General features: G+C 36.3%; 1 protein-coding gene across 8 annotated transcripts in view; it reads left to right on the top strand.

Moving 5' to 3' along the window:
• Nucleotides 1-16313, top strand: part of ASPH (aspartate beta-hydroxylase) — a 115350-nt gene that overhangs the window by 45416 nt on the left and 53621 nt on the right. For 5 of the 8 annotated variants that reach the window (XM_048061642.2, XM_048061638.2, XM_066993026.1 and 2 more), the window contains 6 exons: nt 115-150; nt 2064-2096; nt 3811-3855; nt 3975-4016; nt 4696-4746; nt 5707-5751. In XM_048061642.2, the coding sequence (XP_047917599.2) occupies nt 115-150; nt 2064-2096; nt 3811-3855; nt 3975-4016; nt 4696-4746; nt 5707-5751 (252 nt within the window). The remainder of the gene's footprint in view (nt 1-114; nt 151-2063; nt 2097-3810; nt 3856-3974; nt 4017-4695; nt 4747-5706; nt 5752-16313) is intronic. The other 3 variants (XM_048061639.2, XM_066993025.1, XM_048061640.2) reach the window with 3 other exon arrangements.

Raw genomic sequence — 16313 nt, 5'->3', positions numbered from 1 at the left:
TACTATAGATTTGAGTATTTTTCCTGAATAAACTTGACACTGAATTATTTGTGTGCAAGTATTATCTTTAAAATTATATGGATTTTAATACTGAATTTTTCCCCTTCTAAACAGAGGATAGAGTTCATGGGGATTATAATGAAGAACATGGTATGAGAACTGTTATATTTAGTGAAGTGACTGTATCATAACCCTTATTTTACCACCATATTGTTCTGAAAGTCTTTAAGTACTGTGAAAGTGAAATTGTTTTGCCTTAAAGTTTTCTGTGCTGTCACATTATTTTATAACTTCTGTGGTAAGGGATTTTTGAAGTTCAAATCCCCTGTGTATCTGAGCAATTTCTCAGTCTTTTAACACTGGAACAAGTGTAGAGAATATGTATAGTTTACATTCCCAGTAATTACCAGATATTACCAGACATTACCAGTCCCCTTTATCATGCTTTGTGCCTTCGTGGCATAAAAAGCACAGACTGTCCATTTTGAGCAAATGGGAGTTCACAAATGTACGCTGGACAGCATTATAGTAGCTATAGTACCTAGTTTTCATCCCTGTTGTCTCCTAGCCCATCTTCCTTTGCACCTTTCAACCCTTCTCATGAAAACACACTTTTAGTTGGATGGAAAATGAAACGTTTGCTCATTTCCTGGAGAAGGGAGTTTCTAGCACCTCTGTTCTAAAGCCAAAGACGGGATGGAAGCCATCATGGAGATCAGAAGTTCTTCCTCTCAAATGTAAAGCTTACGTTTTTGACATTAACTCTAAGAACAGCAGAAGTTCAGTTACACAAGAAGAATCATTTTAAAGCTTCAGATGCAAATGTCAGAGAAAGCAGCAGAAGTATGTGCTTCTCTGTTCTAGAGTCAAATCATCTTCTCAGTGTCTGTCAGATGTGTTCCTTCTCATCTGGCAAACCCTCTGACAGTATTTTCTCAATTCTTGATACTCTGAAGAATTCACAGAAAGCTGAGAGGGCAGCACCAAAGTAATTGTTAGCCAGAGTAGTTCAGTTTCTTTTCTGACTCTTTATTTGTATGGCTTAGTTCTTAATTAAGATCAGAGACCCTCTCTAATAGGATCACAGCTCCTATACTCACTTCTGCCTTGCATGGCATCGGGACAAACTGGAGGCATATTGTACATTGCAGCCACTTTGTGTGTGTGTAAGCATGTGGAAAGGAACTGTCTCTTCATATCTTCTATAGATGTTACTAACACTAACAGTTCCTTAGTTGAAATACTTGCATATTTTTGCCCACAGTGAAGAGTGTAAATAAATCAGTTATGTAATTATTGTGCACAACTTTCAATAGTTCTTGTAAAGTTTTTTTATATAGTTTGTAGCAATGAAACTAGAGAAAGAAAAAAAGTTTTAGAATATGATTAGAAATAAAGAATTCTGGATTATTTTTTTGAAATTATATTGTAAGAATATTTTTAAAGGAGTGGAGGGGGATCCGACTGATTATTTGTATCTTTTAAGACGAAACATGTAATAGTAGAAAGGATTTTTAAAAATCTGATGTAAACAACCTTTTATTGGATGAGTTAACTACTGTTAAGATAATGAAATTACCTAGATCACTGGATGAACCTTGAAGTTTTTAGTTTTAAAAATCACAATCAGCTGTGCATTGAGAATTTAGGCAATAAATAGACAGCACTTTGTCCATCTTTAGACATTATTTAAAGTATGGGTATTCTTAACCTATTTCTTGTTCTAAGTTATGAAAATTATACTAGCTCTTTACTCAAAATGTAGGAGTGTAGGTGAATTATAATGCACAGAATGATAGCTTTATTTTTGTTATTTTCAATACTTCATCTGTGTGCATAGGAATGTTGAAATTTCAGCATTATGTTCACGTTTGATATGTTTTATACGTAGAATTCCCCCTACGGGTACTAGTGAGGGTTCACATATCTAAGCATGCTCCAAAAGTAGAGGAAACCTTTGAGAGCTTTGCATTTGTCAAAAGAGAAATGAATTAGATGCCTAACAACTAAATTATTTTTAGGATACTTCGTGTAAATCAACCACGCTTTTTTTTTCTTTTCAGAACCAAATCATGAAGAGGAGACTCAAGATACAGGTATAGTCTATAGATGCATGTATGTACACACGTGTGTGTGTATGTATACGTTTACATATATGTATATGGGGCGTATTGGAAAATCCTTTTTATTTCATATGTAGTTAAAGTGAAATATCTCTGCAATAAATGTTATTGGAGTATAATTTTAAAAAATCAGAAATATTTTAGTAAACTTAGCATGAAGACTGTTATCTAAATGGCAAAGTGAATTTATATTGGAATATAAAATCTGTGTAATCTTCAGTCACAGTGTAATACCAGTTATGGGAAATGTTCATTACAGCATCTATAGTTACCAAGCCAGATTTCTGACTATGAATTAAGACTCTCCTTAATATTACCATCCTCAAAGATTCATCTTTAAATCTTGAGATTGCAGTGCTGAGACAAAATGGGGCATGTGAGGCTTTCTGCAGGTTTTTGGAACACAGTCATTTGGCCTAGACACTCAACCTGCTTGCCATGAGCCTGGCTCATAACCTTGTAACCAATGCCTACTTCTGGAAGTTCAAAAAAAAAAAAAAAGTGTCTTGTAGGAAGTGAATTCAGATTTTACAGGTTGCCAGTACTAGCTCTGCTTTGGTGGATGCTTTTTGCTGGTGCTGTTTTCTAATTAGCTAAACCAATTAAAATAATTGTAGTCTTCGGTCCTTTCTCTATACTTTGTCTTCAAATACCAGCTTTTTTGAAAGTCATCTCAGATAAGTGAATGAAAAAGACACAAGTGCTTAATTTAGAATGAATTCAAGAAGTGCTGTAGTGTAGATAAAATTGGAAGTATCTGTTCTATTACCTGTGTGACCGTAAACTTAAGAGGACAGCCAATGAGTTGAAGGGTGGCAAATTCAATGACAGTAAAAATAAATATATTTAATTTTTCCATGGAGAAGCCCCAGTTTAAGTTGAACTTACTCATCCTGCAGGAAGGAAAGCAGGATCCACCAATGAGAGATGTACTTTTATCCAAATTAAAAGGCTATACAGAGCTGGAATTATTTAAAATAAATGTTTTAGAATAGCTACTATTTTGAATTTTACCCTGAAACACAGTAGTTATTTATATGGAAGGATGGATATGCAACTGGTTTTGCATGAAAGTTCCAAAGCAGTTCCACATCCTATGTACTCCATCTTGCTCTAGCCTTCGTTCAGATAGAACGTTGGATTAAATACCAGGACAACCCTAAATGTCCTGTATATGTAAATGTACGTGTAAATATTTGGTTTTTTCCCTATAAATGTAGGGGGGATAATGACACAACAGTATATAGGGATAAGACGAGGGGGGAGGAGTGTTACAGCAGTAAGCAGTGCAAAAATATTTAGCCATGTAGGTTGTCGGTTAGTGCTATTATTCACTACTAAAGCCAATCAGTATGAATAAGCTTTTTAAGAGTAAAGACATGCTCAGAAAGATTAAGGAGTGTTTTTAATTTTTTTTAAAGTTACTGTGTTTTAATCCAAATGACGTGTTTAGAGGGTATGGTTTTTGAAATACCTACAGTAATACAGAAGTTGTGTAGTGAAACAGGAAAGAAAATTTAAGGTTTTTTTTCCCCTCAAAATTAGTAAAAGTTTGTTTGCTTTTTGCAATTTTCTGTTCACAGTTGAACATGTCTGTGTGCTAGCTCTGTTCTTTGGTGTTGTATGCAAGTTTCATCAGTTTAGAACTTGACTTCATTATTACTCTGAATTCAATGTGTTTTTTTAGCTGCCGAGGACCTTCTTGAGGAAGTACATGAAGCCACAGAGCAAGGTATATTTTTTTTATTGTGGTCTTAGTGTTTTGGTGAAAGATTCTGATGCTGATGAAGAAGGGGAGAAGGAAAAAAAAGAAACACCTAATTATATACTTTTATCTTTTTACGCTTACAGATGAGATTATTGAAGATCTGGAAATTGATAAAAAGATGTCAGGTATGAGTTTTTATAAACAGAGAAAGAAAACACTTTATAAGTCTATTTAAATCTGTTAATATAATTTTTATATGTAGAAAAATATTGCAGGAAAATGTACTGCATGAAGTACTTAAAGCTTCAATTTGTGGAATAGAGTACGTTAATTTCCCAGATGACTGCTCAAAAAGATTAAGTTGTGAATTTTTGTTTGTTGTGCTGGTGCCAGGGAATTTCAGATGTATGCCGAATCAGATGTAATTTGAAGATTAGCTTCAAGAATTTAAAGTATCATTAAGCAAGATTTTTTTCAAACATGACCTTAATTCAGTCAGCTAGAGCTAAGTGATCTAAACAGTTTATTCTTAGCACAGCTTATAGGGTTTGATGCTATATTTTCTTCAAATTTTCCATTTGAAAAATTTGTTATAATTAAATGGGAAACAAATATTAATGTTTGTACAAAAATAACAATTGCAACAAAAATCACTTTTGGAGGGGAGTAATAGAAGTCATTAAGAGTGAAGAGCTATTTTTTAATATGAAATGCATTCAGTTGCCTTTGTTCTACTGTTAAATTGTTTGTTCTGCAGTTTTACTCCTTGTTTGATACTAATGGGGCTGGGTGGTTCATGAGGAATAAAAGCAAAATTGAGAACATACTACGTGTAACTTAAATCCTTTATTTTCTTTGTAACAGTAGAAAATAAACATACAGAAGATAACCTGGCCACTGAACCAGAGGAATCAGGTTTGTATTTCATGTATTGCCCGTGAATATGCTACTTATTTACGAAGGAAAAAAAAAAAAAAAAGATTAATATTGTAGAAAGGAATTCTACAATAAAAATTCATTTATATCTTCTTTTTCTGCAGTGCTTTTTCCTTTAAGGACAAACATAACTGTGTTGTTAGAAACTAACCTGTTCTCTTTTGTTTTGCTGTGCTTTCTTAATGCCAAATTTTAAAAGCTTACGTAGCACAGCTCAGTTTTAGAAGTTGAGTGCTCCAGCTCAGAATAACTTACAGCAATAATAGTGGTCATATGAAGCTGAAGAATTCCTTACTCTGCTCTGTGTTCCATACTCTGGAAAAAGAACATATCTATAAGAAGCAAAGTGGAATGTTATCCCAGCTTTGAGCAGTGTACATTACAGGATTCCTGAGTCAGAGCACATTTCAGTTTTTCTCTTCAGTTTTTCTTACCATCTACAGTGAGTGAGCCTGGCTTCCCCTGTGCATGAATAGGGAGCTATGTGCAACCTTCAGTCTATTAGCAGCAATAGCAGTTGGTGACATTTCTCATTTAAATGTACATCCTGGATTTAAAAGAACTGAATTTTCAAGTAAAATATTTCACAGTTACAGCTAGGAACATTATAACTTCCTAAATATGGTCATTTTTTGTAAGCCCATATTCTAATAGCATATGAAAGTGGGAGGATATTTGTGCTTTGGATAGTACAATTTTATAATTTTGAAGTTTGATTTTTGAAACAGTGCAGTAATGAAAATTAAGTGCTTGCCTACTTAAGTATTAATCTTTCCCCTGGAAAAATTTAGCTGAGAAAAAATTAAAATCCCACTTCTGCAAAAGTACTATTACAGAACAGGCTCAATAGGTTACTATGATGAACATAAGAGAAAATATGCAGCTTTTTGTAACTATTTAGTTTCACCAGTTTCAGTTTTGTGCACTTCTCATTTACAGAAATCCCTGTTCAAACTGAGGATTATTCAAATGATAATCCAGTGGGTAAGTTAATCTTAAGTGTTCTTTTAAAAAAAATATATTAATATATATATATATATTATAGCTATGTGGTAAGTTCTACAAACCATTTTTGGAGAGGGGTGAAGGGTTATCATTATTGTCATTTGAAGTTGCTTCCCGTTTTTGAAGCAATGATTTTTATCTTGTACTGCATAAATGCTAGTGATGGCTATTGAGTTATATGGAAGTATTCCATATAAAACTGTGAGTAGTTTTAAATTAAAACTTAATTTTAAATAATTTCAGAGAGAGTTGGATACTTTAGCTATAAAGGTAAAAATAAATGTTTCGGGTCTCAAGTGCATGCTTCCTTTCTAGGGTAACTGGTCATGGGTGGTGATATTAGTGTTACTTGTCTGTGTATCAGTCAGATCTATTGGATTCAGACTGTAACACACATTTTAGGCACTGGTCTGTAAACAGGATTGGTTTTGTCATGCTATCGCATTTTTATTGACATAGCTGATTTTACAAACAGTAGCACTTCCAGCTTTTCCGTTGGTTGCTTGACAATAGTGTTTACCATTTTTAGAGTAGCTACCTAATGAATCCATGTCTCTGACAGGAGACTTTATACAGTTCAACTGTATATTAGATTTGGTCTGCTTTTTTAGAGCTTGGTATTACAAGTTGCTTGTTTGCTCTTTGTAACAATATAGTAGGGGTACTATCTCTTAGCAGGAGATCACAGCAGTTGCAATCAAGGAGCCTTGGGTGCTGTTTGTTCAGTTCTTGTTACCCTGAATGCCTGTATAGTGCGGTTGTTGGTCAAAGGAGTTTTCAATCGCCTTTGTGCATTGGTTAATCCCTGCGATATGCAAAAGCTGTGAAGTGGTGTGGTGACTTCACAGTAATTCTATGAGACTTTTCTTTCCTTGTGGGGAAGGAAACTTGTATTTAATATTTAGACATGCCAAAAGTAGCCTGAGAATTGAAAAACACAGGACATCTGTGTGATGTCCCAATACAGATTAGTTCATGTTTTAATTTACATGTTGAACCTTAACTGAGGTGATCTGAAATACTTCTATCAATACGTAAGTGCTTTGTCTGAGAGAGGGCTTTAAACTAGGTATGAAGGGGGGTGGAGGGGAAATAAGGCTTGATAGAGATGAACCTGGAGGAGCAGTCCCAGGGTTGAGAGTGAGGGCAATGGCTTCTCAAGTGCATCTACACCAATGCACACAGCACACGCACACAACAGGAGGAGCTGGCAGCCATTGTGCAGCAGGCAAACTACGACCAAGCCGCCATCACTGAAACGTGGTGGGACCACTTGCACGACTGGATTGCTGCAATGGATGGCTACAAACTTCGGAAGCGACAGGCAACTAAGGAAGGGTGGTGGTGTGGCTCTCTACATTAGAGAGTGCTGGGATGCTATTGAGATCGGGGTTGGGAGTGGATAAGGATCAGGGCTTGGCCAACAAGGTGGACATCCTGGTGTGGGTCTGTTATAGACCGCCAAACCAGGATGAAGAGACGGATGAGGTGTTCTATAAGCAGCTGGCGGAAGTTGCTCAATCGCCAGCGCTTGTCCTCCGGGTGACTTTAACTTCCCAGACATATGCTGGAAATACAATCTAGCCCTGAGGAAGCAGTCTAGGAGGTTCCTGGAGTGCGTGGAAGACAGCTTCATGACTCAGCTGGTCAGTGAGCCTACCAGAGGGGTGTCCTGCTAGACCTGCTGTTCATGAACAGAGAAGGCCTAGTGGGAGATGTGGTGGTACGGAGTTGTCTTGGGTAGAGTGACCATGACATGGTAGAGTTCTCTATTCTTGGTGAAGTCAGGATGGGGGTCAGTAAAACTGCTACCCTGGGCTTCCGGAGAGCAGACTATGAATTGTTCAGGACATTAGTAGGTAGGGTCCCTTGGGATTCAATCCTGAAGGGCAGAGGGGTCCAGGAATGCTGGGCACTATTCAAGAAGGAAGTCTTAAAGGTGTAGGAGCTGTCCCCATGTGTCGTAAGATGAGCTGTCAGGGAAGAAGACTAGTGTGGCCAAACGGGGAACTTTTGCTATGTGTCTGGGAGAAAAAGAGAGGTTATGTCCAGTGAAAGAAGGGGCAGGCAACTCAGACAGAATACAAGGAAGTTGCCAACATATTCAGGGAAAAAATCAGGAAGGCCAAAGCCCAGTATGAATTCAACCTGGCCACTATGATTAAGGATAACAAAAATATTTTTATAAATATATTAATGGCAAGAGGAGGGCCAAAGAGAATCTTCATTCTTTACTGGACTACTTAAGGATAACGAAAAGGCTGAGGTTCTTAACATCTTCTTTGCATCTGTCTTTACTAGCCAGACCACTTATGGGGAGCAGAAGACCCCCCTGCATGGTTCAGGTGGAAACAGTTTGAGGCCTGCTGCTCCACCTGGACTGTCAAAAGTCCATTGGGCCAGATGGGATGCACCCGAGGGTGCTGAGGGAGTCGGTGGATGTGATTGCTGAGTTGCTTTCCATCATCTATCAGCTGTCATGGTCATCTGGAGAGGTCCCAGATGACTGGAGACTTGCTAATGTGATACCCATCTATAAGAAGGGTCGTAAGGAGAACCTGTCAGCCTGACCTCGGTGCCAGGAAAGGTGATGGAACGGCTCATCTTGAATGTAATCACACAGCGTATGTGGGACAACCTGGGTTGTCAGACCCAGCCAGCATGGGTTCATGAAAGGCAAGTCCTGCCTGACCAGCCTCATCTCCTTCTATGACCGGGTGACCCGCCTGGTGGATGAGGGAAAGCCTGCTGACGTAGTCTACCTAGACTTCAGTAAGGCCTTTGACATGGTCTCCCACAGTATTCTCCTGGAGAAGCTGGCAGCCCATGTCTTGAACAGGTACACTCTTTGCTGGGTTAAAAACTGGCTGGACAGCTGGGCCCAGAAAGTGGTGGTGAAGGGAGTGAAATCCAGCTGGCGACAGGTCACCAGTGGTGTTCCCCAGGGGGTCGGTGTTGGGGCCCATCCTCTTTAATGTCTTTACTGATGACTTGGATCAGGGAATTGAGTGCAGCCTCAGTAAGTTTGCAGACAACACCAAGCTGGGGGGAAGTGTCGATTTGCCAGAGGGTAGGAAGGCCCTGCAGAGGGACCTGGACAGGATGGGTCGATGGGCAGAGGACAGTGGGATGAGGTTCAACATGGCTAAGTGCTAGGCCCTGCACTTTGGCCACAACAACCCCATGCAGCGCTACAGGTTTGGGGGAGAGTGGCTGGAAAGCTGTGCAGAGGAAAAGGATCTGGGGGTGCTGATTGATGCTTGCCTGAACATGAGCCAGCAGTGTGCCCAGGTGGCCAAGAAGGCCAACAGCATCCTGGCTTGGATCAGGAATTATGTAGCCAGCAGGACCAGGGAGGTGATCGTCCCTTTGTATTCTGCTCTGGTGAGGCTGCACCTCGAGTACTGTGTTCAGTTTTGGGCCTCTCAGTACAAGAAGGACATTGAGGCCCTGGAACATGTCCAGAGAAGGGCTATGAAGCTGGTGAAGGGCCTGGAACACAAGGCCTGTGAGAAGCGGCTGAGGGAACTTGGGTTGTTTAGTCCAGAGAAGAGAAGGCTCAGGGGAGACCTTACTGCTCTCTACAACTACCTGAGAGGAGTTTGTGAGGAGCTGGGGATTGGTCTCTTCTCACAGGTAACTACTGATAGGACTAGAGTTGCGCCAGGGGAAGTTTAGGTTTGAAATTAGACATTTCTTCTCAGAAAGAGTGGTCAGGCATTGGAACGGGTTTTCCAGGGAAGTGATGGCATCACCATCCCTGGGCATGTTCAAGGAAAGGTTGGATGTGGTGCGGATGTGGTGCTTAGGGACATGGTTTAGTGGGCAACATTGGTAGTAGGGTGATGGTTGGACCAGATGATCTTGAAGGTCTTTTCCAACCTTAATGATTCTATGATTCTGTGATTGTGTTGAAATATTGAAAGCAGTAAGTGTTCGTTGATAGATGCCTAATAAAAATACTCAGTTTCTTAATGAGTATAAAATATTTTAAACTAAGGTTATAAACAGTGTAAGAATAAGTAGTTGTTACTTTTGACAACATTGGCAAGAAGTTCAGTGAAGATAGTGTTCATTCAGTTGGTTTGTTGTCCTTTTGCTTGGAACTGTAGAACAAGAAAAGATACATCTGTTTTCTTGCAGGAAATGTTGCTGCCTAACAAAAAGCCTCTTATGAGACTACTGGAAATTTTCAGCAGTAGAAAATTCTACTGCATAGCGTCATTTATACTGATATGTGGATATAGAGATGATCTTGACTTAGACATGCTATTCTGAAACCAAATTCAAACTCTAGGTATCAACTTGAAATCTTTGAATTTTTTCATGGACCATATTTCTGTCACTGTGCTGTAATTTATGACTCAATTTTGCAGCAGTAAGTGCATTTCCTATTTTGACAAAACAATAATAATATTAATAATCTTATGTGTATTACACATTAGTGGATGGTTTTACAAATACTCCATTTGTGCAGCTTCCTTTAGTTCTAAGTGGACTTTTGAATATAATAGTGGAGTTGAACCTAGTTGGCCACTCTCCTTTTCCTTTACCGTGTTACAGAATCCTTACTGGTTTCAAACCCTGTTGGGATCAAAAATAACTTACTTGTTTTACTATGAAATACTGTATATTTCTCATCCCTTTGAATTTTTTTAGATTCTTTTTTTCCTTTATTCGTGTTCAAATTATTGCAGTGCACTTTTTAAATCACAGATGTGTATTCAAGGGAAAGATAGCTTTATCCTGGTGTATATTTTCAAAATAGATAATAATAGCGGCACTGGAAGAAGTGAACATTTTCTTTTTCCTCACAGGAAAAAGTGAAGGAATTGATCAAAACCTATTTATTTAGTTACTAAATATGAGTAACTATTAGATGTATTAGATGATGCTTGTGATTCTTCCTTTATGAAGCAGAAAATGAAAATGATCAGAAAAAAATCTGCTATAGTATACAAAAATACTGAAAGAGATAAAGTATTTTCTGTAGTTATGTAAGAACCACTTTGAAGGCAGAAGAGTCATCAACCAGTTGTGTATCACATTTTATAAAAAGCTGATCAGCACAATGTAGGACTCAAATTATATAGCACCTCTTAACAATTCAGAAAAGAAGCAGGATATGCATAAAAAAATAGTAACCAGGAATGCAATCATTACAGTTATGGAATTTTCCTATTATTAAGTATGTTTTCCTGCCTTTTTTAGATGAGAAAGATTGGAGGAAACATTGTTCTCATAGTATTTTCCTCTTCGAGGACTAAATTCATATTTACTAGGAAGTCAAATTATTTTTATATATTTTTTTGATACAGGATTCAGTATGTTTTTGTTGTTGTCAGTCTTCCTTTCTCATGTGATTTAATTTCATCAGTTACTCTAAGTAACTATTTCCTGTTAATTCAGCAATAATAATATTAAAGTTGATTTTGCTAGAGACAATTAAGTACTCTCTTATGAATGAAGAATACCAATATACACATACGCGCTCTGCAAATGTGTGAAAGATGTGTATATATAACTCTTTGTAATGAACATAGCTTCTGGTGTTTTAAAGATATTTAGAAAGGTCACTATAGACTCCTTATTCTCAGTTAATATAAATACATGGAACTCCGTTTGGTGCGCAGTGGTACCAGTTTGTATTGTGTTAGAAACAATTGATTTTTATCTGAAACACAGGAGCTTACTTGTTCTGGAAAGAGAACAGGAGTTAGTTCAGAAGATGAATTTAGTTGTAAGATGCATTCTCACATCTTCGGTGGAAAGAAATTGAGTGTGGGATTTGAATATGCTGGAGTGCGAGCCAAAAGTTTTTGTTTATTTATTTATTTTATTTTTACTGACTCCAGGGAGTATTACCCCAAAAAAATTAATGGTAGGCAACTGCATCTTTATATATCTGTATGTGCTGTTTTCCAATTTCCCAAGGTTACTGCTAAAATTATTACTGGTATTACTTGTCAACAGTAGACTAGTTTAACTGCAATTTATATTTACAAACTAATACACTTGAATGGTATAATAAGCTAGCTTTTGAAATATTGCTGATATAGGATTTCTGATTAATCCCATTTTACATAGGCATGTAAATTGCAGTGGTTGTGATAGCATGGTATTTGTTAGGATATATTCAAAGGGAGACATATTACATTTTTGGGGGGATATTTTACTCTTTTTTATCCCTCTTCTGTATGTTCAAATTTAAAATGTATGTTTTTTTCCCCCTTTTGTCTTGGACCTTTGACACTTTCATAACCCTGCATTAGCCCAATTTGCTGAAATCCATTATGTGTAGAGAAGTTTCCACTTCAAAACTTTGACCCTTCTTCGTTCCCTGCATTCCCTGGCTCCCCTTTTCCATTGTATGTGTCCTTGATATTAAAAAGGGGAAGAAAAAAAATGCATTTGTAAAAGAAATCTGGGCCACCTCACAAGGTGAATGAAGTGCCATATGCTCAAGAAAGAGTAAATAAATTGTTGCGTAGATAATATTTGAAACTGTATGTTTCCCACCTTCTACAGCAACTTTGTGTATATTCATTATGATAACTCCTAGAAATAACAGCTTTCTTAAAAGTCTAGTACAAAGTTGCATTTTTTAGCTGTTAAGATGATTAATTTTGTTTTAGTGTAAGTTGTGTTTTGGTTGGTCCTTTAATATAGATTTCCCCTTATTTTTTCAGATACTTAAAGCTTCAAAAGAAAGTCCCTACATCAGGAGGACCAGCCCTAACCATACGCTACAAAGGGGAGAGCAGATGGTTGTAATAGATCTTATGACATAATTTCTGAGCAGTTCAGGGTTTGGGGAGCAAACACTAAGATATTGTAAATGGGTTGTAGCCAACTGTCATTTTAGTAAGCTTTTTTTTTTAACACTTGGATGTTTAATTTACATTCCTGTCTGATTTTTTTTTTTCGGGGGGGGGGGTCAAGTTTAGTGAATTCATTAGTTTTATTGTTCTTCTGTGTTCATGACAGAGTTGCGACTTTGAACTACATTTCATTGTGCTGTTCATACAATTGTTAATATTCTATTTATAAAGTAGCAGCAAGTACATTTTTTCAGATTTTAATATATATCTTTTGTTGTGGATTCATACAGTGTGTACAGAGCAGTTTGATGAAACGTAATATTATGAATTTTTAAATGCTTGATAACTGCTGATATAGCATACAGACTAAATGCATTTTATTGGAAACACTAATCAGGCACACTATGCTGTGAAGTTTTTGACTTGTATCTCTTTGCACTGACGTTATGTCAACAGATACACTACGTGATTTTCAAGTGATTGAAAATAGTCTAACAATATACAAACTGTGTATGTTTAATTCACAGTAGTAAAAGGGCAGATTACTAAATCACATTTTTTCAGAAATCTTTAGTGTGTGCATTAAAACTTTTTATTTATGTACATTTGGTTTTGAAGCAAAATTTTCTGGAAACTACACAATAGCCCAGCAGGTAGTCAGTGTAAATTGAAACAAAGCAGAATCACCAGAATCAGGCTGATTTCAGGACAATTATGATACTTATTCTACCAATATAATGATTTTTAAAGCTGGATTTAGGAAACTGTATTCAGTGAACTACAAAAAAAAAAAGTTAAATTTGCATAAATACTGAATTTGTAAATCTAAATAAATAAATTCAACCTTAGGAAAAATAGGATATCAAAATTTAAAACCTACAATTGTAAATGATCTTGTAAACGGTACACGACTGAGTGATTTAGAATTTTAATTCTAGAGGTGTACTCTTTACCTGTTCCATGCTGCTGTTCCACAATTACAAAGACACACTTTATTCTTTGGCATTTTGCATGTGCTCCTTTTTGGCTCAGGAATAATTGCTGTGGTTTTAAAAAAATTGCTAAGTCTAATGTGAGAGCTTGGAAGAAACAAACGTTTAAAATCAATTTGTAACGCTAACAGCGGTTGCCTTTTGGTTGACAGGGAGATTTTAAATTTCTGTAACACGTCATTTGAAGTCACGTTTTCAGTTGCTTACAATTCTAGATAAAGGGACGTCATATACTCTGGCTTTTTTTTTTTTTGTGGGGGACTTCAGTAGGACTTCACAAATGAGTGTTACATATGATTAATAAACATAGAAGATGTTAAAAGTGATCTGTTGAGACTTTCAAGAAAGCAATAATACTCTTAGACTGTGATGTGGTTTGGGATGGGATATACTCATAAATTTACCTGTGATTGTGAATTGCAGAGCAATAATTTTTACAAAGCCATATTTTGTGATGAAGTTTGGGAATAATTTTAGAACGGTGAATGGAGGACTTTTTATATAACAGTGGCAGCCTACTTGTAGACTAACAGGACTGTGAGAGTATATTATGCTGTGATCAAATTTCAAGTATTTTGTAACTGGGTATGTGATTTTTATGTGCTTCATGTTTACAAAAATATGCCAGGCTGGGCAAGGTCAAGAGGACTATTAAGAAAAATGTATATTTCATCTGTTTTAATGTTTGGCTGCAATAAAACACAGAAGAATATATTTGTCTTTCTAGTGTCATTATTTTTTTCAAAGTGCAGTATATGTTAACTGTGGGGGATAAATATTTGCCTCAGCTACTATCTTATTAATTTCCAAGTTAATTATTTGAATTTTTAAAAATACATTTGAAAGTAAAATCTACAAAGAGGAGGAAATCTAGTAAGCAGAAATAAATTTTATTTTTAGGTGGTAGTATATGATAGGAATATGCGTTACTCTAAGCTCTGTCTTTTATTACTGTTTTATGTGTTGTCTTTTGGACTATTAGCTACTAGGCAACTAATTTGGCCTCAATTTTGCTGACTACATGTAATTTATATTTGTAACTTAAAATGGATAAGAAATTACTCTGACTTCCTGGACATATCTTGCCTTTGTTAAAGATACCTACTAGTCATGGAAAATATTCTATTTTATGATCCGTAATCTAAATTAAAAGTCTAAGAAAGGTGTTGTGTCTATTCAGTTCTGTGCTTCAAAAGAAACTTCCCTGAATTTTTAAGACTTTAAACAGTTTCGTATTTCAATAGTAAAATATAGTTGAATAAAGAACTGTAATTAAAAAAATAAGTCCCCAAAAGAACATCTTTATATTTCCCACATTGCTACATTTCTTCTTGTCATAATCTCAATGAACGTACAGAATCTTGGATCCAGTTGCTGTTTTGGAAATCTCAAGAAGACATACCGATAAGGAAAGCAAAATGTAAATAAAAGCAGGATACCAGAATACAATTTTAATATTGAACATTAACATTTTAAGTGACTTTTTCACATTCTCAGTAACTGAAAATATATCATAACCCAGTTGTTTCTAAGAAGTAAAGAAAATTGATGATTGGCTTTTTAAAAGATACTGAAAAATTCATATATTTACTGAAAGTCATAATGCAGTTTCTAGTGCTTAAAAATTATATATGTGTAAGTTCCACTATATTATACAGTTATTCTGTTAATTGGCTTACATGTAATGACTACAAGATATGAAATACATTTTAGTTGTGACTTGGGTTATTGTTTCACATTCATTCACAAAAATCTAGAGTTGTTGCAATGTGAAAAATAAATCGATTCTATGTAGTAGAAACTTTCTTGGGAGTACCTGGCACATACTATGACACTATGATAGTAGGTCTAATCTAGAGAGACTGTTTAAAACAGTTTTGTCTATAATTTTTATCTAGACTTGTTTTGATCAAAACAGAGAATTTGAGTTAAGGATGAGAGTGATTTGAAGAGCCATAGCAGTTTGGGCTATGACTCGTTTAAGTTGATGACTAAATAGTCTGGAGATTAACTGTTGTATCCGTGTCTTTGAGATAGACCATGTTTTTAAACCTTTGTCAGAAATGGCGTAATTGAAGCCATTTGTACCATCAAAATAAGGAAGAGATCAGTGTGGAGAGAACAAAGCAATATGTGCTGTAGCTGATGCTGAAACAAATTCTTGGTTCAGCATGGTGAGAACTGAGAAACAAGATGTTCAGAACTAATAAGATCACATTTTGTTGAATTTCAAAAGCAGCTACCTAAAAGGAGAATCTGGAGTACAAAAAGATCATTGTAGAGACTTTATTGAAACTGATGACAGCTAATTTAGCAGAATACAGATTGGAAGAAATCTAGGAGAATTTGGAGAAATGATCCTGATACATAAATAGAGACAACAATACCTAATATATTGTGTGAGCTTCAGTAATATAGAAGTGGTCAAGAAATGGGAGACGGGAGCAGGTTTTAGAGTGATAAGCTCATACCTTGTTCTTGCTGTGATATAACAGAACTTACAGAAATAATGGAAATGTCAGAGATGGGCAGAAGAGGGTCACTGAGTATCCTAGAGGGAATAAGAGATAAGAGGTCAGGTGGGAATATTAGGGTTGCTGATAAGGGAAAAGATACCCCCTGGTAAACTGGGTGGTTAAGTAGCATGATCTATCATGGTTTATTATCCTGTAATGTGTTTATCCTAAGTGCTTTGAGTTGGTAAAATAATAGAAGTATGAATATATAA

Source organism: Anser cygnoides, chromosome 2 (genome assembly GCF_040182565.1).
Source record: "Anser cygnoides isolate HZ-2024a breed goose chromosome 2, Taihu_goose_T2T_genome, whole genome shotgun sequence".
Lineage (NCBI taxonomy): Eukaryota > Metazoa > Chordata > Aves > Anseriformes > Anatidae > Anser > Anser cygnoides.
This window is presented reverse-complemented; position numbering and strand designations above follow the sequence as displayed.